Source organism: Pleurodeles waltl, chromosome 10 (genome assembly GCF_031143425.1).
Source record: "Pleurodeles waltl isolate 20211129_DDA chromosome 10, aPleWal1.hap1.20221129, whole genome shotgun sequence".
In the NCBI taxonomy this organism is placed as follows: domain Eukaryota; kingdom Metazoa; phylum Chordata; class Amphibia; order Caudata; family Salamandridae; genus Pleurodeles; species Pleurodeles waltl.
Genome location: NC_090449.1, coordinates 241,063,389 through 241,090,531, shown reverse-complemented (window position 1 = coordinate 241,090,531; position 27,143 = coordinate 241,063,389). Strand labels below are relative to the sequence as shown.

Here is a 27,143-nt window from a genome sequence, read left to right as displayed (position 1 = left end):
AAAGATCAATGTTGCGTTTATTACCACAGTGCACTAAAACTGATACGAGAACACATGTTTTACTGTCTGACAGATTTAATTTAACATTCACTTTGCACAGGGAAAGGAAAAGTATCATGGCATAAACCGTGCATGAGGATGTGCAGAGTATAATGATCTATTTATTTCCCTTGTTAGTTGAGGTGAGGGGGCCTCATGGCTTCACCTCTTGCATTCATGGCCCCTCCCAATACTCAACAATGGTAATAAAAAGCAATATGTATGTATGTGTGTATATATATATATATATATTTATTACCATATATATATGTCCACTGAAAAAACAAAAGTTATAGGACAAGGTTAGGGTCTGAATTCGCAATAACTTGTGCCGTAAGGTAACTATAACTCACGCCTTGCCATGCATAGTTTTCTCATCAATAATTTTATTGCAATCGTTAATCATTGCACTGATAATATCAATGATGCCAGGAAGGTGTCATCAATGATGCAATATGTGGGGTAATTAGCTGTGCATGGTAAGGGTGCAAGTTATAATTACCTTAGGGCACGAATTATGGTTACTTGAGTTAACCATAACTATAGCTCCTGAATTTCTATAGTTTTGTGCAAGTAAAAATTCAGAACCTAACTAGAACGTCCCTGTAACCTTTGGTTTTCATTGAATTTCTTTAGTTATTTTTAGCACTGACGCACTTTAATATAATCAGGGCCATGCACGGCAAAGGCCATGAGCAGCAGTGCTTGCCGCCGGGCCTGGCCTACAGCCAGGCCTGATGGACAGCTCACCCACATGCACCCAAACCCAGGCTGCGCATTATTTTTGGCCATGGGCAGCATGGGGTTGGATGCAGTAGGTGGGTTATTTTTTTCACTTTTTCTCTGCATCCACCACAAATTTACACGGGGTGGTCCGCTGAGACCCACGGATCTTGCTGAGGATCCGCAGATCAGACAAAAAGAAAAATGAGCAATTTTGGGGCGCTGAGGAGACCCTAAGGGACCCCTCTATGTGTCCTATGGGGTCAGGATACCTGTAGCCTGACCAGTGCTTAATTTGTAAACACAAAGGTGCCGGTGCCCAAAGCCCTCCTCTTAAACATGCGGCTGCTGTAATTAAATGTGTGAACATGGAATACTGGGGCGGCGTAATCCTGAAGCCATCTCGGGCCTTGACAATATATATAAAACCACTCGTTGCCCCTTCAACTCACTCTTGAAGCTTTTCACTTTCTCCCTTTGTGACTCTTTTTCGTTTTTCCCGTCATCCGTCTTTCCTATATGTCTTTCGCTCGCAGCAAATGCTTGAGGCATAAGAATAAGCCCCGGCCCTCAGAAACAAGTGCCGGTGCTCAGCACCGGAAACAACAAGCACAAATTAATCACTGAGCCTGACCCCTTATGTGTTTTTCACTCTTCTTTCCCCACCCCCTCAGCTGATGCGACCATCAAAATGATGGCTGCAACCTTTCTGTGAGGTTGTAGCCAGCCAATCAGGGACTTGCGTTTCTCCCCTGGATCCGTGTCAATATATATCTATATTTTTTAATCTTAAATAACTCTGAATCTACTGAAAAGATTTACACCAAATCACAAAAAGCACAATCTGCGGACCAAGATTTAGGTTCCTGACAAATATGGTGTAATTCTGTTCTGCGGTTCGGGCTGCAGCTGTGTCTAAAGCATACAAATTTCCCGTAGACACAGAATGGGAAAAAGTTTGTTTTTTTGGGACAAACTCCCCCCCTTTTTTCTCGGCCCCTACTTGAGGAATCACCCCAAAACTGTCCAAGCAGAACTAGGCAAAGTAGGACACTTTTTTCAGAAACTTTTGTGAAGATTTGTCAAACTGTGCCAAAGTTATTAGCAAAACTAAAAATGGTATATATATATATATATATATATATATATCCCAATTACAATTCTGCTCTGCACCCCGGCCACAAATGCAGCAGGTCACAATGAGATAGAGACTTCCCGAATGTCAAAAAATCACGCTTCCCTTTAGCATTCACCCAGATTAATGGCTTTCTCTGTCATGATCACTCCTCCTCTGATGCAAAATATCCTATATTGTATCAAAACTACTGGCAAAGCAACATATATATATATATATATATACATACATATATATATATATAAATAAATACATATACACATTTTCTTTTTGTATTAACTTTTGTATTAACTTGCTTTTTGGCATGATTTAATATTTTGTTTAAATAAAGCTTTATGCTTGAGGAGTGGACATATTGGGGGCGACCTTTTTTCTTTTTTGCCCTTTAATAGAGTGGCAGAAATAACCTTTTTTGCATTTATAACAGGTTCCACTACCGTTTTGTTGCACCAGCCTCAGCTGGTGGATGTAGCCGGCAGCAGTGGTTTTCTTTTTTGTTGTTTTTTATATATATATATACTAGATGTTTGGATGCTTTTATTGCACACAGTACATGCAGGAAATCATGAAATATGAAAAACAGAATCATAACTTCAGAGCTTTATCATTGTCAGGGTTACTGGGATTATGTGGCACGAAGGACCAAATTATGCAGCAGGTTATCTGAATCATACTGCAAAATCACAAGTTATGCAACATATTCTCTTTCCGTGTTACTTTCATTCATATGCGTTTGAAACATTTTTGTGAAGCCCGCAAACTAAGTTGCAGATAATGTAAATTCATTCAAAGCGGTAAATGCTACAGCCACAGAATTGCTTAAATCCACCGGTCCTCACCATTGTCCTTTGTTTTATCAAAGTTTTTTCATGAAAGGTAAACAAAACCTTAATATTCTACTTTCAATCTGTGTGTATTGTTATCAGTGAGAAAACCGCTTTTTCAAGCTAACTGCACCAAAATAAACATGTAATATAAAAATTACACTATCGTTAACATAGCTTGGTCCTATATTGTCATCTCAGGTGCTCTGGTGACATTCACAAGCCAATTAGCCATCAGCCTTTTAGTTATTAAAATTACTAGTCACCCAGGTTCCTGTAAGTCTAAGGGTCACTCTTGTTGTATAAACCCGATTTTTGGTCCATGGTATCACCAGCATCCCTTGATGGCAATATTAAGCCACACTACACATTTACTTCTTCTGATGAGTTTTGGGTAAGGTCATGGTAAACAAGATTCAAAGCCTTGAATGAGTCATGATGCCCCTCCCTCAGAATGGTAATAAATAGCATATAACACTCTGTATATACGGTAAATTTCTTGGTATTCTTCCATAGGTTTTTTTTTTAAACATTTATCTAAAACAAAAGTGCAAAGTGCTCTGCAATTTGTGCAGTGAAGTGAAATCATACTGATCAGGCTTCTTTTCTAGTAAGAGTTAATTCCTAGGGAAAGTCAGTGGGGCATGCAATATGTGATACAGTAAGCTGTTTTTTCAAATATTGGTTTAATTGAGATGTTGTAATTTGATCACTGTATTGTTGTACTAAAGGTGTGTATATGCCTTTAAGAGTACAGTTACTTAAAAAAACATTACTGCGCCACATTTATTGTGCTGGCTTGGCATAAATATGTGTAATATTAAAAAATATTTTTTCACCCACATTTCACTTTTCAAGTCAAATACCTTTTATGCAATATAAATAAGGTTGCAGATCTAGTCACACACACGTCTCCGATAAATAACAATCTATAGTACACCTTTGGTATCTTTATGAAGGTGTCTCATAACCATAAGAATAACATACTTTCGAAATTGTTTCCTAAACAATTTATTTTCCAAAGTGGAGGAGTGATTGGAAAATATGAATAGTTCTTCTGACACAATCAACATTCTGGTTCTCGTGCAAGTTGAAGCACTGGTAGACAAAGACAATAATATACTATTCACATCATTGCTCAGAGGTCCAATGATGTTACTGTGAAATGATTTTAGATGAGTGATTTGACAAGAAATAAATCCTTGGAGATGCACTATTTAAATCCCCGTATCTACAATTATTCCGGGCCTCGCTAAAGCCAGCTTTCTCTTTTCAACAGCACTAAGGATCTTCTTCCTTGGGCCCAGCTGAATATGTATGCTTTGCAGGTCTCCATCAGTACAAAGCATAAGTGCATCTAAGTCAATTTTCTCTCTCATTAGAATGGGAACCAGCTCATGCAGATTCTGAGATGCTAGAAACACCAAAAGAGGGGCGGTCTCAACCTCATGGTCATCCCAGCCAATGTCTTCCTCATTCCAAGGTAACTCAAGGTCATTATCAGCATCAAGTTCACTTGTCGTGGCTACATCTTCAGGCTGGAATAATTCACTGGTGATCTTGAACCCCAGATCTTCTCCATTGTATGATGGTTCTTCTAGACCTGCATTGAGTCCTACTGCCAGGTTCCGCCTGAAAACAATATTTCCAAGTCCTGGACGATTAAAAATAGACTCCTGCTCAGACTGACCCTTCCCTTCTCCGAGGCTGGTTTCCTCCATAAAGTCTTCAGAAATCTCATCCTCTTGTTTTTCAATGAATACGTCTAATGCTCTTGTCCGTCCCGAACTGCTGTTCTCAGTCATGAAAATGACATTGTTTGTTGTGTTTCTGTCTACCGTGTTTTTTTCTTTCCTTTTCAGCTTTGTACGCAAAGTTTCTGTCAAGCTTAGGGAACTTGATGAAACAGAAGCAGCAGAATGTTGGGAAGTGACTGTTCCCTTCGCTGATGCTGACGAAAGAGATCCAAACTTTTCCTTGTTATAGTTTTTGGTCATCTCACTTTGATGCCTCGCTTGAATTTTTTCACACTCTTTGATTTGCCTTTTGGCATCTTTTTTGGCCTGCTCTTTGAGCCTGGCAACTTTCTTGGGGTTCACTGTGTTTTGGTTGGTGGCCGCTCTGTCTAGGATGGCAACACATTCATTTCGGTCCCTGCTGACCGCTGCATCAAGCGGAGTACGAAGGTCATTGTCCAGCACAAAAATGTTGGCCCCGAAATTCACCAAGAAGGACACGCAATGAACGTGTCCATTGGCAGCCGCATGATGCAGTGACGTGTTTCCCCATATGTCACATTTATCAGGATTACCACTGCAAAAAGAAGAACACAATATTTAATACTTAAAAATGTATGCAACCTGCAGCATAAAATTCAGTCCCTCATTCAAAGTAGCCAGCAGTGTCAAATCAGCAGAAATGGGTTTTAGACCCAATCCGACAGTTCTATTTTGTGGGCAATTTAGCACTTACCTGGTCACATCCGGGCACCTGTTTTCATGCAGTGCCACTTTCTAAAGTGCAGGCAGCAAAGCTCGAAAACAGAGGTAGGCAATCGACTTAAATGGAGATCTTTAGACAGTGCAAACACATATCAGAGCCAGTGCACATGTTGGTGATACTGCCGCTGGTTATTCCTCTCCTGCACAATTGACGTCAGGTAGTACCTGGAGCGATTTGTGCAGGGGAACCCCCACAACTATTGTCTTGATTTACTAAGGGGTTGTACTTGTGCTTGCACAACACTAAACAATGCAAAACTCACGAAGCGCCACAAAGCACTGCAAAGAGTGGCAATAAATCAACGTTGGCACAGAAAGCTGACCTTGGCACAGCACCCAAACCTCTTTTCTACACATCATTGTTAATGTATGCAATGGGGCCATGTCTGAGGCGTTTACCGCAGAAGAAGATTGATTAAACTAGCGTGATCAGGCCTTGCCCCCATCTCCTAATGCCCAAGTAAAGTAGGTGCAAGCAAGGGTCAAGCGCTATAAAGCCTGATACACCACATGGAACATCTGCTTAACCTACAGCACACATCTTACATGTCCAACCACAGTGATGGTGTCTACCTGTAGGAATACGCACTGGGGGGTGTACCTCCATTTTAGAGCTCACACTTGACAGCACAGACCCGCCTTTACACCAGAGCGCAAGGCTGTGCATCTCACAGAATAGCAATATTTCGGCCCAAATGTACTTGATTGTGGTGCAGGGCAACACAGCAAGGGCCATATGTACGAACACATTTTCCCATAGACACAGAATGGGCAAAACTGCTTGCTACCTCTGGCCCCAAGTCACCTTGCAGCACTGCCCTGCCTGAAAGGGAAAGGGCAGAAATGCGCTGTATCTGTGGGATACGGCACATTCCTGTCCTTGCCACTGCGCTGGTGCAGTATCGGCAGCCTAGCACCAACGCAGGCACCCTTACACTATGGGGCAAGGGTGCCTGTCTTGCATGCAGGATTGTTTTTGTGCAGGAAGTTGCACCTTCCTACACAAAAGCAATCCTGGGAGGCTTGTCCTCTTTCTATATCTGCTGCAGAATGCAGCACACAAAGAAAGAGGAAAATCGAGGAGAAATAGTGATATTTCTCTTCGTTACGCCTCCCCAGGGGAGGTGTAACATTTTGGCACATCCCCAGGTTTATAAGGACTTGGAAATATGGGGATGCGCCAAAATCCATGGGTATTGTATGGTAACATCCAGCGCAAAGCCCATGCAATGCCTCCCTAACGGGGAGTAAGGCAACATAGCAACGTGTGCTGCCTTTCCTTACTCCATATATGAGGCCATTCAAAGCCGCGCAGAGTGGCTTTGTGTGGTCTCATAAATTTGATTTGGTGGTTTGCGACACCATTGTGTCACAAAAAGTAGCACTACAGCGGCACAAAGGCCTCATAAATATGGGCCTTAGTGCGCGCACCAGTAATGACATTACCAGCAGGCACCTTTCACGAAAACCTGGTGCTTTCCTATTTTCTGTTATGTGCTAGGTAATTGCTTTCAACCTGTAAATTGAGTCACTTGGTGATTAAAAGTGTGACATGGTCAGCTATATTATTCTTTATTTGTGCCTCCCTTACACAGGATTACAAGAAAAAATGACTGTGTGCTATTAGGACCATGTAGTCTTTGTGTCCCAGAAATATAAGTACACATGTTTCTGCCCTCTGTGAGTGACCAAGATGCAGGGGCATTCATCAGGACTTCGAGGGACCCCTGATTCACTACCTACGTCAGTATCTGTCCTAAAAAGTACCCCGTTGTGGAATATGGATACCAGTCTTTGTAGGAAAGGGGCAGGGAAAATGGAGTTAATGCCTGTTCCCACCATAAACTCAGGAGCGTGTTTATTTCACCCAGTCATTCAAATATGTCAACCCAGTTTTCAGGCAAAAAAACAATTATCTAGAGCATAATACCAACCACGGTTCAACCCTGCAAAACACAATACCAAACAAAAAAGCTAGAGGAGAGCCCGCCATGCAGTATTGTCATGAGCGTACCCCTACGAAGAAACATGCCGCTTGTTTTAGGTGAGGGGTTTGTGCCCGTTTTTATGAAAATAACTTGTATCCAGGTATAAAAGTGGCAATAATCAAGAGCTCAAAATCCCTAATGTTCCTGATATCATTCATGGCAAAGAAACAATAAATGTTCATGGAGTGTTTGCTGTAAACCTTTCTACCAGCTGAACACACTGAATGCAACAAAGTACCCACTGTGGGCATCATACACACTAAAGTCCTAAAAACATTAAAATTTGACATTTGCTCTGGTTTGATTACCTCAACGTTTAGAGTAAGTTCCAACTTCATAGATATGCATAAAGAATTTCATGAGCTTTTCCTGAAACCACTGGGGGTCAAAGTTTCCAAGTACATTTCAAATCTGTTTCTTCCTGCATAAGAAAATGTAACGGCTTTGTAGTTCTGTGTGGGGAAATGTGGCGTAAAGTGCTACTGCATATGAAAACTTTTTTAAAATGTGTTCTCAGTAGGGAAAACATTTCTCTTTTGAGAAACTGCCCCCCATGCAACCTTCAGTCTCGGCATGCCCCACTCTAACCAAAAAACGCATTCACTCCTCTCCTTGAAAATATTAAACTTACAAGCATTTTTTGAGTGTAGGAAACTATTCGCAAAGTATTTGTGAATACTTGAAAAACTTGCAATTTTGTGGGCAATCAGCAATTTTTGCTGGTAGACCCAACCAGGAATACCCACAAACTCATCCATGGTTCTTGATTGACTTACAATGCGAATTCCGGTACACAAGCAAAATTTTCACATGAGCAAATCATGTTTGTTCCTGAGTCTGTGACTTGGAAACGCATGCCTTTCAGCCTGTTGCCACTAAAATTCAGGTGAGACCAGGGCCAGACTTTACATTTTTTCGTGCAATCCAGTAGGCCACTTGCTGTGCTGCATGAAAGGGAGAGGGCAGCAATGCACCATACCCATCAAGATTTGGCATATTCCTATCCTTTGCACTGGAACACAATCTGCAGCCTAACACCAACACAGACACCCACGCTCCACAGAGCAAGGGTGCCTGCATTACAGGCAGGATTGGTTTTCTGCAAGAAGAGACACCTTCCTTCACAGAAACAATCCTAGAGGCATTTTCGTCTCTCTAAGAGCCATATTTATACTTTTTTTAGCACCGCATTTGCAACGCTTTTTGATGCAAAAGCGGTGAAAACTTACAAAATACAATTGTATTTTGTACGTTTGCACTTGGGTCAAAAAATTACGCAAATGCGGTGCTAAAAAAGTATAAATATGGGCCTTACTGTGCAAACTTAGAAAGAGGAAACAACAAGGAGAAATAAAGATATTTCTCCTCATTGTGCTTCTGGTGGGAAGGCGTACAATTGTGACGCATTCCCAGCTCTTCCAGTGTTGGTAAATAAGGAAATGCTACAGAATACATAAGTGGATGCGTGGGTACACCCAAGCTCCAACCATATAACGCCAACACACTGCAGCGACCTGCGCTGCCTTGCGTTACTCCAGATTTTGCAAGTCAATCAAGGTTGGCCTTGTGTGACTTGACAAATCTCAATCTAGGTTTTGTGTCGCCCTGCGTCCAGTTGCGTGGTGCAAGGACAATGCAAACCTTTAATAATTATGGGCCCAAGTGTTAACAAGGAAGGACAGTGTGAAAGCTAATGGAGAAAAAAACATTTTTGGGAGGGGGGTGCAGGTTTGAAAAGAGGGGTGGCCTTATTGATGTTCTGTGGAGGCATGTTGCTTTTTGGGAGGATGAATATTAGAGAAAAGAGAGTGTCACTCGCCAGATAAAGTCAATTGACAAGTAAAGGAATGGGATTTTGTGATTACAAATTAAATTATTTGAAAACCAAAGTAAGTTTTAGGTAAGTAATAACCTTTGAGAATCAGGCCTCCTGTGAGGTCCTGCTGTCCTGGCAAACTAGGTTACAGTATCCGGGATCAGTAGTCTGGTTGGAATTTTCTCAAGACCGAGCTAGTTCTTTTTCTAAAATCACTTCACATTCCTATGATGGGGAAAAACAAAAAATTACTGATATGAGACACAACTACAAATTGCTAGTGTATAGAAGGAAGGGGTCAGAAATCCAGCACTGGAGTGTTAGACAGATCACTATCCGGCCTTTGGTTGCATTGCCTCCCTTAGGACAAAGCTCCTAAAGGGAAACAATGCTAATTCACATGGTGTGGTCACTGACACAAACATATCACTTGTCATTAAAGTTCGCCTCTTGGCACATATAGAGCAAAGTGCCCCATGTGTCAGACCGAAAGAGTGCCACACAACTGAGCAGGGGGTTGGAAGAATGTGTGGTGGGCCTCTGTGCAAAACTGCATTTTAAAGCTGAATGTTTCAAATTTAGTTTAAAAGCTTTCTCTTTTTAAGCACAGGCCAGAGCTTGCAGTAAATATACTTCTAAATCTCGAAAAGCTTCGGCTCTGAAGTTCCCATAGGTCATTGCTGTGTGTGTAATAAAATATGTATTTATCTCAGCGGGAGCACAATATATTCTTCCTTGTAAGATATCCACAGCAGTAACACTGAGAGTAGAATATTCTCTACTCCATGAGGTTTGTGAGTACAACTTTCTCTTCACTCTGAGAGCTTTATAGCAATGACACTGAGAGTAAAATATTTTCTTCTCCATGAGGTTTATCAGTACAATATTCACTTTCTCGTGGGATCCCTCCAGCAGTGACACTGTGAGTACAATATTCACTTCCTCATGGGGTCTCTCCAGCAGTGACACTGTGAGTACAATATTCACTTCCTCGTGAGGTCTCCACGGCAGTGGCCCTGAGTACAATATTCACTTCCTAGTAGGGTCTCTCCAGCAGTGGCACTGGGAGTACAATATTCACTTCCTCATGAGGTCTCCACAGCAGTGGCACTGTGAGTACAATATTCACTTCCTCGTGGGGTCTCTCCAGCAGTGGCACTGGGAGGCCAATATTCACTTCCTCGTGGGGTCTCTCCAGCAGTGGCACTGGGAGTACAATATTCACTTCCTCGTGAGGTCTCCACAGCAGTGGCCCTGAGTACAATATTCACTTCCTCGTGAGGTGTCCACGGCAGTGGCCCTGAGTACAATATTCACTTCCTAGTAGGGTCTCTCCAGCAGTGGCACTGTGAGTACAATATTCACTTCCTCGTGAGGTCTCCACAGCAGTGGCACTGGGAGGCCAATATTCACTTCCTCATGGGGTCTCTCCAGCAGTGGCACTGGGAGTACAATATTCACTTCCTCGTGAGGTCTCCACAGCAGTGGCCCTGAGTACAATATTCACTTCCTAGTAGGGTCTCTCCAGCAGTGGCACTGGGAGTACAATATTCACTTCCTCGTGGGGTCTCTCCAGCAGTGGCACTGCGAGTACAATATTCACTTCCTCGTGAGGTCTCCACAGCAGTGACACTGTGAGTACAATATTCACTTCCTCGTGGGGTCTCTCCAGCAGTGGCACTGGGAGTACAATATTCACTTCCTCGTGAGGTCTCCACGGCAGTGGCCCTGAGTACAATATTCTCTACTCCATGTGGTTTGTGAGTACAATATTCACTTCCTCATGGGGTCTCCACGTCAGTGGCCCTGAGTACAATATTCACTTCCGCGTGATGTCTCCACAGCAGGGCACTGAGTACAATATTCTCTGCTCCATGTGGTTTGTGAGTACAATATTCACTTCCTCGCGAGGTCTCCACAGCAGTGGCCCTGAGTACAATATTCTTTACTCCATGTGGTTTGTGAGTACAATATTCACTTCCCTGTGGGGTCTCTCCAGCAGTGGCACTGGGAGTACAATATTCTTTTCCTCGTGAGGTTAGTGAGTACAACATTCTCTTTGCCATGAGCTCTCCACAGCAGTGACATTGTGAGTACAATATTCACTTCCTCGTGAGCTCTTCACAGCAGTGGCACTGAGTACAATATTCTCTACTCCATGTGGTTTGTGAGTACAATATTCACTTCCTCGTGAGGTCTCCACGGCAGTGGCCCTGAGTACAATATTCTCTACTCCATGTGATTTATGAGTACAATATTCACTTCCTCGTGGGGTCTCTCCAGCAGTAGTACAGGGAGTACAATATTCACTTCCTCGTAGGGTCTCTCCAGCAGTGGCACTGGAAGTACAATATTCACTTCCTCGTGAGGTCTCCACAGCAGTGGCACTGTGAGTAATATATTCACTTCCTCGTGGGGTCTCAACAGCAGTGGCACTGGGAGGCCAATATTCACTTCCTCGTGAGGTCTCTCCAGCAGTGGCACTGGGAGTACAATATTCACTTCCTCGTGAGGTCCCCACAGCAGTGACACTCTGAGTACAATATTCACATCCTCGTGGGGTCTCTCCAGCAGTGGCACTGGGAGTACAAAATTCACTTCCTCGTAGGGTCTCTCCAGCAGTGGCACTGGGAGTACAATATTCACTTCCTTGTGAGGTCTCCACAGCAATGACACTGTGAGTACAATATTCACTTCCTCGTGAGGTCTCCACGGCAGTGGCATTGAGTACAATATTCTCTACTCCATGTGGTTTGTGAGTACAATATTCACTTCCTCATGGGGTCTCCACGTCAGTGGCCCTTAGTACAATATTCACTTCTTCGTGATGTCTCCACAGCAGGGCACTGAGTACAATATTCTCTTTCTCGTGGGGTCTCTCCAGCAGTGGCACTGGGAGTACAATATTCTTTTCCTCGTGAGGTTTGTGAGTACAACATTCTCTTCGTCGTGAGTTCCCCACAGCAGTGTCATGTGAGTACAATATTCACTTCTTCGTGGGGTCTCTCCAGCAGTGTCACTGGGAGTACAATATTCACTTCCTCGTGGGGTCTCTCCAGCAGTGGCACTGGGAGTACAATATTCACTTCCTCGTGAGGTTTGTGAGTACAACATTCTCTTCGCCGTGAGCTCCCCACAGAAGTGACGCAGTGAGTACAATATTCACTTCCTCGTGAGCTCTTCACAGCAGAGAGACTGTGTGAGCGACAGAGGAAACAGCTGTAACAAGTAAAACCAGGTATTCCCTCCTGCATGTTCGGAGCAGGGTAGCATCTGAATGTACTCTTTTCACACTGACTGGCACTAGTTCTATCTAATGTAAAAGACTTAAAGAAATGAGTTGGAGTTACAGACCTGGATACTGTGAATATTCCTTATTTCCTTCCCCCACAAGAATATTTCCCGCGCAACAGAATTCTTTCCGTGGAGAGACCTTTCCCCTCACTGCTTTAAACCTTCCACCAAGGGCCTCGCTGTAATCTCTGTAAGGTATAGACTGATGGAAATGGCGGAATCTCCATGTTATTGCGGTTTATGTTTCAGCTTCGAAGCACTACAGACAAAAGGTGTAGAATTGTAAACGGTACTGGTAGTTGATGGGTGGAGATTGTGGGCGTTTTTCCGCAAACCAATTACAATGACAGTGTAAACAGGAGTGGACTGTTCAAAGTAACTATTATAGAAGGGGCTCTCGTTCTCTCCCACTTCCATCTCAGGAGGAATATGGAATTATTGTCTCTGTGCGTGGGATACGTCTGCCCCCCTCCATCTGTTTGAGCTCCTCCGCTCCACAGCCCGGTTTGGTTGGCATCTGCATTGCCAGGCCGCGCTACGCAGAGCAATATCAGGGGATCTGCTCAGGGTTAGCATGTTTTTAAATAGTTTGGCGCAGTGAGTTGAAGTGGGCGACTTTCTCCTCATTAGAACACTGCGCGTTGCGGCATGGAATATTATCAGCACTCTCCACAGATATTCTTATCGTGGCAAAAGCAAATATCGCCGGAAGGTTCACGGCTGGTAATTCTCCCTAAAAGCCAACGTGTGGAATATCTCTATCAGCCAGTGCTAAAGTGCATCTTCAGGGCCTGCATGGCGGCAGCTTTTATAATGCGTAATAAGTAATGTATTGGGACGAAGGCACCATACAATCTTTCCACAGCATCTGAATTTCATACAAGCAGTTACATGATTTCCTTCTGTACGTAGGCCAGCGGTTATATTAATGTGGAACAAAACATTTTTTCAAACGATGTTTGGCAGGGCAAGCAGCCTCCAGGTGGAGGGGTTGTGTGAGATGTTGGCACACACGAGAGAAAGTGAACTGGAACTAAAACAGTGGGCTGCAGTTTCTTAAAGCCAAAGCCACTTCCCTTATTCCGATCAAGAAGGCTCTAAATTATAGATGCCAAACGTCGGGCCAGGATGACCTCATTCATGGCAGATTTTGAGCGTTAGCACTGACTATATATTTAATTTAATGTACATTTGTCAGAAATTGATAAGTTGAAGATCCAACATGGATCCGGCCTTCCCTGGCCTTCATTAGGAGCTCCTGTTGTAAGTTAAAGGTTACACTTCCTACAAACGTACTCACCATTTAGCAGAGCACTAAATGGTAGCCAGAAGGTAATACCGGCTGCTTCACTTGCAGACGCGTTTACCGACCACCAGGGGGCCGTGTGCATCACCAACTGTTAAAAGGTGGTCCTTGTTACCACTAAAAGAAGAGGGTGGTAAAGTCCCACTGAAGTAAGTTTTTATTTAGAATCCAAGTACCATAAATTCAGTAAATTCAGATGAACAAGATTACAAGGAATGTCTTTGTTAGTCCAGTTTGACTTGTTTATTATGTTTAGAGAAAGCGAATGACTCCCAACTGTGATACATCAGAATAGATCCAGAAAGAGAACACAAGAGTCAGCCAACACGTGTTTCGCCCCACAGGCTCGTACGCCAGGGCTTTCTCAAGACCTTTAGACAAAATTCGGCTTATTAAGACAATCAGTTGTTATATACATGATTGGGTATTTCATAGTCTGAAAGGGTAATCCAATGAATAAAGAATCGCGTCCGTCTCCATAATTTTGAAACGAGACGGACGTGGAGACGCCGACATCGCGTCTTTAAGCAAGATCGAGATCGAGACCATTTCTCAAATTTACTGAACTTATGGTACTTGGATTCTAAATAAAAACTTACTTCAGTGGGACTTTACCACCCTCTTCTTTTAGTTTAATTTTTCCTTGGAGGACTTGGGTCCATGTCCTCTGGTTAAGTTACCACATCAACCTAATGAACCAGGCATTCTACACAGGAAGATAGTGCCCTTGGACCCTCTCCATCCTTTGGAGTATGTTTTGTAAATGGTCTTTGTTACCACTGCAGGATGTTTTGTGCCTACTTCTACCAATTCTTGGAAAGCAGAGTGGATCCAATGACCTCCCGACCCGAAGAGCTAAAACGCTCTTAAAACAGCATGCTATTTCCATACAATAAGGTACCAGACTATAATAACCAAAATATTGTCTGACAGAGTTATCATGTCCAAAATAGTGTTTACAAAAAATCAACCTGATGCAGTTAAGAATGAAAAATGTACTTCTAAGTGGACAATATTTTTGTAACTAATATTTACGACCTAATATTTCTGTTAGACAGTATTTTTGATTACGATATTCGGACATACAACCCTCCAGAGATCTCCTTTTGGGGTTAACCTGTGTAATTTAGCAGCACTCAGTGGCGTAACGATGGCCCCGCAGCTCCTACAGTGGGGGGAGGCGCCCCCGAGCTCCAGGGAGCCCCCTCAGCAAAGTACACTGTGCACCGGCAGCAGGCCCCTGACTGGGTCCAGGGGTTAGGGGGCCCCTTCAGGTACTTTGAAAAGGGGCCCCCTAAAGGTTTATTACGCCACTGGCAGCACTAACTATAACTTTGTTTCTAGTCTCACACACAAGAAGCACCTCTAAAACCAATAGATGTTCCCATCTATGCAGTCACTCATCCATCCATTCATGCACTGAGACGCTCATCATTGATGCATTTTACTCATTGTTAGAAATGGGTTTTTTGGTTGGCAGTCAGGTTACCCTCTGTCCAAGCAAGAACCCTCACTCTAGTCAGGGTAAGTCACACACAATCCAAAATTAGCATGTGCCCACCCTCTGGTAGTTTGGCACGAGCAGTCAGGCTTAACTTAGAAGGCAATGTGTAAAGTATTTGTGCAATAAATCATACAATAACACCATATAACACCACAAAAACACACCACACAGTGTTTAGAAAAATATATAATATTTATCTGGATAATTGCAGGTCAAAACAAATAAAGATGCAATGTGAAATTGTAGAGATATCACTAAAAAGTAATATAAAGTGTCTTAAGTCTTTAAAAAGCAAACAAAGTCTCTTTCAAGCACAAAGTACCTGGTTTGGAGTGGAACATCTCCGCAAAGGGCAGCAGAAGAAGAGATACGTGTAAAAATGGTGTGTGCGTCGATTTCTCCCCAGCACACACGGACTTGCGTAATTATTTTTCACGCGGGGAAGTCATGCATCGTTTTCCGGCGCGTGGACAGTCTCTTTCTGTGGGTCGCGGGATTACCAGATGTTCCGGGGTCTGTGCGTGGATTCTCCTGCTTGTTTTCCGGCTGCGTGTCGTTCAGCGGGGCTGTGTGTCGAAGTTTCGCTCTCACGGCAGGCGTCGCGTCGATTTCCCCTCTGGAAGTCGGGCGGCGTTGTCCTTGCGAGGCCGTGCGTCGAAGTTCCGGTCGCCCCGAAGGCATCACGTCGATCAGCGTCGGTGTGCAGCGATTTTCTCACCGTGGAGCAAGCTGTGCGTCAAAATTTTCGGCACACGAAGAGTCCACATGAAAAAGAGAAGTCTTTTTGGTCCTGATACTTCAGGGAACAGGAGGCAAGCTCTATGCAAGCCCTTGGAGAGCACTTTTACAGCCAGACAAGAGTTCAGCAAGGCAGCAGGCCAACAGCAAGGCAACAGTCCTTTGGAGAAAGCAGACAGGTGAGTCCTTTGAGCAGCCAGGCAGTTCTTCTTGGCAGGATGTAGTTTCTGGTTCAGGTTTCTTCTCCAGCAAGTGCCTGTTGAGGTAGGGCAGAGGCCTTGTTTTATACTAAATTGTGCGTTTGAAGTGGGGGTGACTTCAAAGAGTGTCTAAGAAATGCACCAGGTCCCCTTTCAGTTCAATCCTGTCTGCCAGGGTCCCAGTAGGGGATGTGGCAGTCCTTTGTGTGAGGGCAGGCCCTCCACCCTCCCAGTCCAGGAAGACCCATTCAAAATGCAGATGTATGCAAGTGAGGCTGAGTACCCTGTGTTTGGAGTGTGTCTGAGTGAAAGCACAAGGAGCTGTCAACTAAACCTAGCCAGACGTGGATTGAAGGGCACAGAAAGATTTAAGTGCAAAGAAATGCTCACTTTCTAAAAGTGGCATTTCTAGAATAGTAATATTAAATACGACTTCACCAGTCAGAAGGATTTTGTATTACCATTCTGGCCATACTAAATATGAACTTCCTGCTCCTTTCAGATCAGCAGCTGCCACTTCAACAATGTATGAGGGCAGCCCCAATGTTAGCATATGAAGGGAGCAGGCCTCACAGTAGTGTAAAAACAAATTTAGGAGTTTTACACTACCAGGACATATAACTACACAGGTACATGTCCTGCCTTTTACCCACACAGCACCCTGCTCTAGGGGTTACCTAGGGCACACATTAGGGGTGACATATGTAGAAAAAGGGGAGTTCTAGGCTTGGCAAGTACTCTTAAATGCCAAGTCGAAGTGGCAGTGAATCTGCGCACACATGCCTTGCAATGGCAGGCCTGAGACAAGGTTAAGGGGCTACTGAAGTGGGTGGCACAACCAGTGCTGCAGGCCCACTAGTAGCATTTAATCTACAGGCCCGAGGCACATATAGTGCACTCTACTAGGGACTTACAAGTAAATTAAATAGCCAATCATGGATAAACCAATCAATAGTACAGTTAACACAGAGAGCATATGCACTTTAGCACTGGTTAGCAGTGGTAAAGTGCCCAGAGGTCAAAAGCCAACAACAACAGGTCAGAAAAAATAGGAGGAAGGAGGCAAAAAGTTTGGGGATGACGCCGTCAAAAAGCCAGGTCCAACACCCATCCTTTAACTTACTCATCCATTTATCCACAAATGGACTCATTCTTACATTCGGCCATCTGGAACACCGCTTGTATGCACTGATGTCCTGCTTACCCTAAAGTGGCTGCCTTAAGATGTGGATGAAGGTAGTAATGGCTCAGGCTGTGCATCTATATACTTTTAAGAAGCCCTGCCCTGTGACCTCTGGAAGGCTCACACCTGCACCCACCCACCTGGACTTATCACTGACCCTCTTATCAGGTGCATACGTGTTGTGTTTTACTGGTATCCCCAAGCGTCAAATCCACCAATAACAGTCTCAGTCCCCAAACACTGGTTCACCTAGTGTTTGAAGACTCACTCTCGGCTTCTGGGACTCAAATGAACCTCACCACAAACGTGACTGACAACTGCTGTCATTGGCTGATCCTCGTCTCACCGCATGACCTCTGAACCTACTCCAGATTCTCAGTGTGTCTGGGACATACAGTGTTCATGTACAGGAAAATTGGCTTCACACAGCGAGCACATATAAGGTATAGTAAACTTAACAGAAGCAGCTGGTTCATTACAATACAGGGTAATTAGAATGGGCATATGCTGAAGCGCACACACTTGTGCATTCACCAAAAAGTGTCCTACATATACATTGGATGAACCAGCCCCGACCTCACCACGTCGCTGCACCTTGTGATTAGGGGAGTGGCATCTCTGGGGAATATCTGTTTCTTTACTGCAACATGCATCACCCACCAACCCACTGCATGCACAGCTGCAGCATTACGTTCGTACACAGCAGCCATTTTAGGAGGTGGGAATCCACAGTGGGTTGTGTTGTACCGACCGTGCTACTGATGGTACAGGCGGAATTACACGCTGTTGCATTTTTGTTCCGATGGTGAATTGCACGGTAGGATGTTGGAGATAGACAGAAGCAAGGCTGCTTTCTTCTGAGACAATGTGTAATAACTATGAAATTCCAAATGCAGCCCACCAAGATATTGCTATCCACCAATTTGCTGACGTCACCCAGATATACCTTAAAGTAGTGTTAGCTAATGATTAGGCTTAGATTATGGATTTACGTCATTGACATAGTGATGCCTACAGACTATCTGGAACTCAGCAAAGCAAGAGCTTAACGGATGAACTGTCAAGCCCCAAATCCAGGAGTGGCTCGACAAAAGAGCTAGTATCTCATTCTTGATTAAATCATTCATGCACTTTTTCACTAACCCTTTTTAGTCCTTCCAGAACCAAATACATAAAAGAGGTTCCACTCTAAATTACTGCACAAAGTCAAGCGTCCCCCCTGCGGAAATTTGGTCCACAGTCTAGTCCTTTGTCTCATCACATATAGATGAAGCCAATGTGTTACCCACTGGTCTCCCAGTGTTCCTATTAATCAAATCAAAGGCATTTTTCATATAGCGACTCAACAAATCACTGACAAAGGCAGTTCAAGCACATGTCCCAAAGTTCGAAAGAACGCATTGACTCTGTCTCCCTGGCAGAATCCAGTTCTTTCTGATGTATGATCTATAATGCACTCCCACTATATAGACCTGACTATCTTGCTTCAAAATGCAAGGCACCCAGTAATACTGTTACTTTAAGAATAACTTTCTGGCTATAAGAAGGGCTTTTAGGCTAGGCTGGAAATCCAAAAAACTCACAAAGCACACACAAGTCATCATGCTTTCTCTCCATAAGGACCAAGACTCTGAAGTGACCGGATCCTGCATTGCAGACTCGCATGTTTCACTGGTTCCGTTCAGGAAAGGTCTCAAAATCCACCTCATCACAATATTACCCACCTCATTAAGCAACTGTATCATTTCTATGCCCCGCCCTATATAACTGTGAAACTGTATTTCTGATCCCTATGTCAGAAACTGGGTTATTCATTTGAGAAAGTGCACCCTTACCCACCTCGTAAATACTTTTTAGTTAGGTTAAAGCACAGTTCTTAAAGGACCTCTGCTGGTTCTCTGGTAGTGATGGCACAAGCAGGAGGCAATTCTCAGGGCAATGTATGTTGAGCTCAAGCAGCACAAAAATATTTTAAGTCAAGAAATCAACATAATAAAATTCCTAAACCAATTTAAAAAACACAGAAACATTTAATGGCAAAAAATAAAACAAAAATGTTTGCAATTGTATGGCAGCACTGAAGATATGAGTTTTAAATGTTTTAAAGCTAAATGTGCCTCAAAAATGTCAGTTTGCAGTTATCCTGGCCACAGTTGTGATTTAGGTGTGACTTCAGGCTGACTGCGATGGAGTGGAAGGCAGGTACCCCAATCCGGTGCCCCAGCCAGAGTTTGTACCTTGGGACCGAGACAGTGGATCAGGTGGAAGCCTAGCCAGGAGATTGTGGAGAATGGGACAACAGAAACTGAAGAGGCTCACCTCCTCGTCTTTGGTGCACTTCCGAGATATAAAGGGTAGAGTCAGTATTTAAGGCCACTCTAATATGGATTGCCCAGTTGGTAACATATTGCTAGGTGAGGCTGTACCCTATATACTACTTTGCACTGGTTTATCCGTCCTTTGCTTTTATTTTGAGGTGAGGTTTATTGATAGCTTGTTTATGTTATCGGGAGCCTGCGACCAGTCTCAGGACAAGTGTCAAAGAATGAATGAACAAATGAATGATGAGTAAAGCGCTCGCTTACTTAGAGTGTTTCGGCACTACAGATAGGATTAGATCAGGATACTTTGAGCATAAGCTGGAGATAGGTGGGTTTTAGGAGCCTTTTTGAATGAGTGTTGAATCAAAATGGACCGCAATGACCAAGAAAGTCTGTTCCATTCCTTGCCTGCCAGGACCCTAAAGGACCGACCACACTGTCTGGCCTGATCGAACACTGAAATCCTGACCGGAAAGGCTGATGCAGACCTAAGGTTCCTTATCGGATGGTATTTGACAATATTGTCTCAAATATATTTTGAGCTGTATTTATAAAAAGTTTGGTGAATAGTAATGAGGGCCTTAAATTCTTTCCTTGACAGGTAGCAATTGCACATCTCCAAGATACTGCTACACTGAGTCCTATTTAGGGATATCAAGAATGAGTCACACCAATGAATTTTGAACTACTTCAAGCTTACTGATCAATTTATCTGTAAAACCAAAATACAAGATGTCAGCATAGTCCAGATTAGAGACTACAAGCACATGAACCACAGTCTTAAACCCTGTGAATAGAAGAAATTCATTGAAACTTTAAGGATCAGAGTTCGAAAAAACAGGTTCCAAAAGTGGTCAAAATTCGTTGTTGGAAAAAGAGCTTGTCATCAAACTTCATACCACAATTTTTGGCTATTGTTGTGGGTGCTGGAGGAAGAACGTTAGGCCACCAATTATTAAACTATCGATCTCTTATTTGGCAAAAAATGTGAATCTCGGTTTTCTCTAGGTTGTGTTGATGATGACTCATCCACATCCAATGCAGTACGTCAGTAAGATAGGTTTTAGAAGCTGACAACGCAGTTGTAAATGCAGGGTTAAACGTGAGTAGTAACCGAGTGCAGGGTTAAAAGTGAGTAGTAACCAAGTATCATCAGCATACAAACCTGTGTTGAAACCATATTTTTCGATCAGATAGGCTAAAGGGGGGCCTGATAGATGTTAAATAATGTAGGGCTCAGAGAAACGCCCTGCAGCACCAAACAAGCTAACTGCTTGCTGGCTGAAGAACAGGGAGTAAGCCAGACAGGTTGTTCTCTTCCTTACCTAAATGATTTGATCTAGCTCCAACCTGTCCTGATGATACCTATCTCAGCCAAATACTGTGAGAGGATAAGAGGCAATTCTCAGGGCAATGTATGTTGAGCTCAAGCAGCACAAAAATATTTTAAGTCAAGAAATCAACATAATAAAATTCCTAAACCAATTTAAAAAACACAGAAACATTTAATGGCAAAAAATTAAACAAAAATGTTTGCAATTGTATGGCAGCACTGAAGATATGAGTTTTAAATGTTTTAAAGCTAAATGTGCCTCAAAAATGTCAGTTTGCAGTTATCCTGGCCACAGTTGTGATTTAGGTGTGACTTCAGGCTGACTGCGATGGAGTGGAAGGCAGGTACCCCAATCCGGTGCCCCAGCCAGAGTTTGTACCTTGGGACCGAGACAGTGGATCAGGTGGAAGCCTAGCCAGGAGATTGTGGAGAATGGGACAACAGAAACTGAAGAGGCTCACCTCCTCGTCTTTGGTGCACTTCCGAGATATAAAGGGTAGAGTCAGTATTTAAGGCCACTCTAATATGGATTGCCCAGTTGGTAACATATTGCTAGGTGAGGCTGTACCCTATATACTACTTTGCACTGGTTTATCCGTCCTTTGCTTTTATTTTGAGGTGAGGTTTATTGATAGCTTGTTTATGTTATCGGGAGCCTGCGACCAGTCTCAGGACAAGTGTCAAAGAATGAATGAACAAATGAATGATGAGTAAAGCGCTCGCTTACTTAGAGTGTTTCGGCACTACAGATAGGATTAGATCAGGATACTTTGAGCATAAGCTGGAGATAGGTGGGTTTTAGGAGCCTTTTTGAATGAGTGTTGAATCAAAATGGACCGCAATGACCAAGAAAGTCTGTTCCATTCCTTGCCTGCCAGGACCCTAAAGGACCGACCACACTGTCTGGCCTGATCGAACACTGAAATCCTGACCGGAAAGGCTGATGCAGACCTAAGGTTCCTTATCGGATGGTATTTGACAATATTGTCTCAAATATATTTTGAGCTGTATTTATAAAAAGTTTGGTGAATAGTAATGAGGGCCTTAAATTCTTTCCTTGACAGGTAGCAATTGCACATCTCCAAGATACTGCTACACTGAGTCCTATTTAGGGATATCAAGAATGAGTCACACCAATGAATTTTGAACTACTTCAAGCTTACTGATCAATTTATCTGTAAAACCAAAATACAAGATGTCAGCATAGTCCAGATTAGAGACTACAAGCACATGAACCACAGTCTTAAACCCTGTGAATAGAAGAAATTCATTGAAACTTTAAGGATCAGAGTTCGAAAAAACAGGTTCCAAAAGTGGTCAAAATTCGTTGTTGGAAAAAGAGCTTGTCATCAAACTTCATACCACAATTTTTGGCTATTGTTGTGGGTGCTGGAGGAAGAACGTTAGGCCACCAATTATTAAACTATCGATCTCTTATTTGGCAAAAAATGTGAATCTCGGTTTTCTCTAGGTTGTGTTGATGATGACTCATCCACATCCAATGCAGTACGTCAGTAAGATAGGTTTTAGAAGCTGACAACGCAGTTGTAAATGCAGGGTTAAACGTGAGTAGTAACCGAGTGCAGGGTTAAAAGTGAGTAGTAACCAAGTATCATCAGCATACAAACCTGTGTTGAAACCATATTTTTCGATCAGATAGGCTAAAGGGGGGCCTGATAGATGTTAAATAATGTAGGGCTCAGAGAAACGCCCTGCAGCACCAAACAAGCTAACTGCTTGCTGGCTGAAGAACAGGGAGTAAGCCAGACAGGTTGTTCTCTTCCTTACCTAAATGATTTGATCTAGCTCCAACCTGTCCTGATGATACCTATCTCAGCCAAATACTGTGAGAGGATAAGATTAGACTCAGTTTTGAACCCTCTTGAAAGATCCAACAAGATCAAGTCAGCTTTCTTACCTTCATCCTGAGCAATCTTAATAACCTCTGTAATTTCTAAAAGAGTGGGTTCGATACTACGACAGGGATAGAATCCCATCTGGGCAAGATGCAGACATTTTTTGTCTTCCAGGTTATCAGACAACTGAGAGTTTACCAACCTTTGCAGCATATTCGAGGCTGATGGCAACCAGAGAAGCACCAGGTAATGCTCCAAAACTAAGAGCCATCCCCGGTGCCACATATTTCAATGGATTCCTTAAGAGACTGAAAAAGGACCCTCGATGCTGTCGGACACATTTCTGCATCCTCACTTTTCACTTCCAACTTCCAACTGACTCACTTTATCCCTCATCTCAGAAGGGGCTCCATCATTCCAATGACTACTTGACTGGGTGCTTCAGCCTGGAAAAGGTCGAGAATATTGAGTACAAAATATTGAATGATCACAATATCATGAACAGAATATCAAGGGACAAGATATTTCAAGGTTAGTTTGTATTCATTTTCTATACCTAACTCTATTTCGGTGATATATTTCTCTTCAAGGTACGTAGATGTGAAGTTAAGACTCGCAAATGCCTTCCTCCCTCGGTGCACATACCTGTTTGATTACTTTGTCCCTCGATATTTGTGTCACAATATTTTGAGCTTTTGATAGCTTGTCCTCGATATTCCCTACCACAATCTTTCATCTGAGACTCGCACTGGAATATTCTGCTCATCAGAGACATATCTATATGCATGCTGGGAATGCATACAGCTAAACCTTGGTAAAATGTACTCCCGAACAATAAATAACCAATGTTGCTGTGAACAGTGCTCAGACTAAATGAAGCTCGTGAAACGGTGCATAGGTATTTCTAAACAATCACCCAGATTCTCTAAATTCATGGGTGACTGAATACGTACAATGCTCTATTGACCTTCTGGTTAAGTTTGTGCTTTACAAATACCCCGATTTAAAAATTGCCTTGAAGGTGAGGATTTTGTAGCTGGGCATTCTGTCTGGGGTGGCCGGAAGAAGTATCCAATTCCCCACTTTCCATTAACACTGCATCTGAGCAAGCCGCATGGTGCATCATGCACTGGAGTGTGCCAATCTGCCACGAGAGCAGCCGCGCCCCGAGGTGGGCTGGAGAAGCCGATGTTTGTACCGGGGTTGGGTATAAGTTCACTCCAGCTCTCGAATGTTCCACTGCAGACTCTTACCAATCCTCAACTGGCCGCTTTCAGCAAGCATCCACCGGCCTGTACAGCCAACTGTTAAGGTGCCGCCTCAACCATTTGGTTGGGCCCTGAAGCCTGAATACCAGATGTCCTGAAACTGGTTCCAAGGCCACGACCCTGCCTGCGGGGCATGGAGTTCTACAATTTGCCTTGTCTTGGCCCTTCCCGTCATGACGTACCTTCCCTTTTTGCTTGGGCCCATAATTGCAGGATAGCAAGTTATTGATTAACACCCTTTGCAGAAGTGGTTAAGGCCATAAACTGGGGGCCTCCAGTGCAGAGCAATTACGCTTAAATAATGGTTTTCTTGTCCACCTTTTGTTTTATGCTGCTCCCATCCATGAACATTTCGTTAATTTCCTTTGTGTGTTTTATTTCTCTTATTGTGCCCTACTCTGATGCTATGAGCTAGATTAGGGTTAATTTAATAAAGCAAAAAAATATAACTATATAAACAATGAAAACATCTGAATGTTCGGACTTGAAACTATTAATGGCAATCAATAAAATAATGCCAAACTTTTAATATGAATATAAGAAGCACAGTGGCACAGTGACACCATATTTCATGGACCAGCCCATATCTTAAAAGAGTCTGTCAGTAAAGAGCTGAACTGTGGCAGCAGAACCTTTAAAATCAGTCCCTCTACTGTTGCCCGCTAAAAGCGATTCTTGGCAATTTTTCTAAGGGATTTTTAATTTGCATTCTCAACAATGTCTGAAATAATTACATATGTCATTAATGTTTAAGTGCTATGTGTTTTGAAAAAAAACACATAAAAACGGAATCTACGATAGATACAAAAATAACTGTGTACTGGTGTTTCGTCTTTTAAAAAGTAACTAAGTATTAAAATCAGTATCTGTAATTGATACATAATCTATGAACGTGTACTCGTAACGTTGTTTTGAAAAAATATAAAAATTAATGTTAAAAAAACCAAAAACGGCCGGGCCCGCCAGGCTTACCCTCTGCTGCACACCAGCTCCAGCACTTCCAGGTGCCCGTGGTAGGCCGCCAGCAGCGTGGGGGTCATGCCGTCCTCGTCGGTGGTATTCAGGTCTTTTCTGGTGGCTTCCTTCAGCAGGTCCAGGTAGCCGTCGACGGCAGCTTGGTGGTACCGGGTGGACATGTTGTGCTTCCTGCGCAGGCCCCGCGGGGGAATCCTTGCTGTCGGTGGACGGTGCTGCCCCGAATGCTCGACCCACCTCGCAGCAGCCAGTGTCCAGGAGTAATCAAAAGTGAAGACGTCACAGGCACGGGAAAGCAAAGTCCACTCTGCAGGCAGGCCGGGCACAGCAACGGGGAGGTGCCTCTGTTGTGCCAGGGCTTAACACAGCTCCAACGTTTCAAAGTCCTTCTCTTCTGAGGTAATTCGGCACCTCTAACTTTGAGCCATTTTAAAAGAAACCATCAAAATTCCATTGTATCCCTTGTCCTTAAAGGATGCCGGAGAGCGTTCCTGCATTATTCTACGCCTGTCTTATGTGAAAGGAAGTATTTCATTTTTGTAGCTGTTGTCAATAGAAAAAGCAGACAGTTAACAAAACCAATAATACTACGAATCTGACATATGGTCCCGTATGTATTTATTGCAGTATTTGTAGAGCCATTGTTCTTTATGTTCTTTGTAGGAAGCTGAATTACCATAGGTAATTCAGCTTCCTACAAAGAACATAAAGTAAGAGGGTTGTATTCCAGTGCCATAATGTTTAATGGGGTTGTATTCCAGTGGAAGTCAGTTTTTTATGACTTCTTTTTTTTTTTTATTCAGTCTGTAAAGTTCAGGTACTACAGATAAAATTATAACCATTGAAACAATGTCTACATTGACAGTTACTACAACAGACGAGATCAAGTAATACATATCACAAACAGACAAAAAGGAGACATTTTCTCAGAAAAGAGAAAACATAGGAATGGGTTTAGTTATAAAACAAATAGTAAATAACTCTGTTAACACAAGCATTGGTAATATTTCATGTAAACAATGTTTTGTGCAGTTCACAAGCATCAAAGTAATATGCCTGCGAAATGCGTTTGCTCCTTTCTGGTATAGGACGGTTAAAGGTTAGGAAGATCTCTGCAAAGCGAGGATGATGCAAAAGGAAGGCCGCCTTAGGCTGACGCACGGCATGACCATCAGGGGTGCCAGAGAGCCCTTAAAGGCAGTAAGGGGCATATTTATACTCTGTTTGCGCCGGAATTGCATCGTTTTTTTTGACGCAATTCTGACGCAAAACTAACTCCATATTTATACTTTGGCGTTAGACGCGTCTAGCGCCAAAGTCCATGGAGTTTGGGTCATTTTTTAGCGTGGACACCTACTTTGCGTTAATGATATGCAAGGTAGGCGTTCCCGTCTAAAAAAGTGACTCCGAGGCATGTGCGCCGTATTTACACTCCCGGGCAAAATTCACGCCCGGGAGTGGGCGGGTCAAAAAAAATGACGTACGGCCGCTTTTGCGCCGTTTTTTAGCGCCTGGACAAGGCAGGCGTTAAGGGACCTGTGGGCTCGGAAGGAGCCCAGAGGTGCCCTCCCATGCCCCCAGGGACACCCCCTGTCACCCTTGCCCACCCCAGGAGGACACCCAAGGCTGGAGGGACCCATCCCATGGACATTAAGGTAAGTTCCGGTAAGTATTTTATTTTTATTTTTTGTGGCATAGGGGGGCCTGATTTGTGCCCCCCTACATGCCACTATGCCCAATGACCATGCCCAGGGGACAGAAGTCCCCTGGGCATGGCCATTGGGCAAGGGGGCATGACTCCTGTCTTTGCTAAGACAGGAGTCATTTCTATGGGGGTTGGGGAGTCGAAAAAAATGGCGCAAATCGGGTTGAGGTGAAAAATTTGCCTCAGCCTGACTTGCCCCATTTTTTGGCGCCCAAGCTCCATATCCCCCTACGCCGGCGCTGCCTGGTGTACGTTGTTTTTTTCCACGCACACCAGGCAGCGCCGGCGGCTAACGCCGGCTAACGTCATTGATTAAATACGGCGCCCGCATGGTGCTTCAGAATGGCGTTAGCCGGCGCTAATTTGTTTGACGCAAAACTGCGTTAGCGCAGTTTTGCGTCAAAAAGTATAAATATGGCCCTAAATCTGTCCCA

General features: G+C 43.5%; 1 protein-coding gene across 1 annotated transcript; it reads right to left on the bottom strand.

Moving 5' to 3' along the window:
* Positions 1-25,281, bottom strand: ANKS4B (ankyrin repeat and sterile alpha motif domain containing 4B). Its single transcript, XM_069210289.1, has 2 exons — positions 25,002-25,281; positions 1-5,034 (listed from the first exon to the last, which is right to left on the bottom strand). Exons 1-2 carry the CDS (start codon positions 25,163-25,165, stop codon positions 3,939-3,941), a joined length of 1,260 nt encoding a protein of 419 aa, XP_069066390.1. The 5' UTR covers positions 25,166-25,281; the 3' UTR covers positions 1-3,938.
* Between the last annotated feature and the right edge of the window lie 1,862 nt (positions 25,282-27,143).

What these genes read in the sequence shown, in the direction of transcription:
- ANKS4B (XM_069210289.1), bottom strand. Translation starts at nt 25,165, where the DNA reads ATGTCCACCCGGTACCACCAAGCTGCCGTCGACGGCTACCTGGACCTG. An exon ending in GAGCTGGTGTGCAGCAGAGG is followed by an intron (nt 5,035 to 25,001) that starts GTAAGCCTGGCG and finishes TTCTTTTTGCAG; the next exon opens with TGGTAATCCTGATAAATGTG.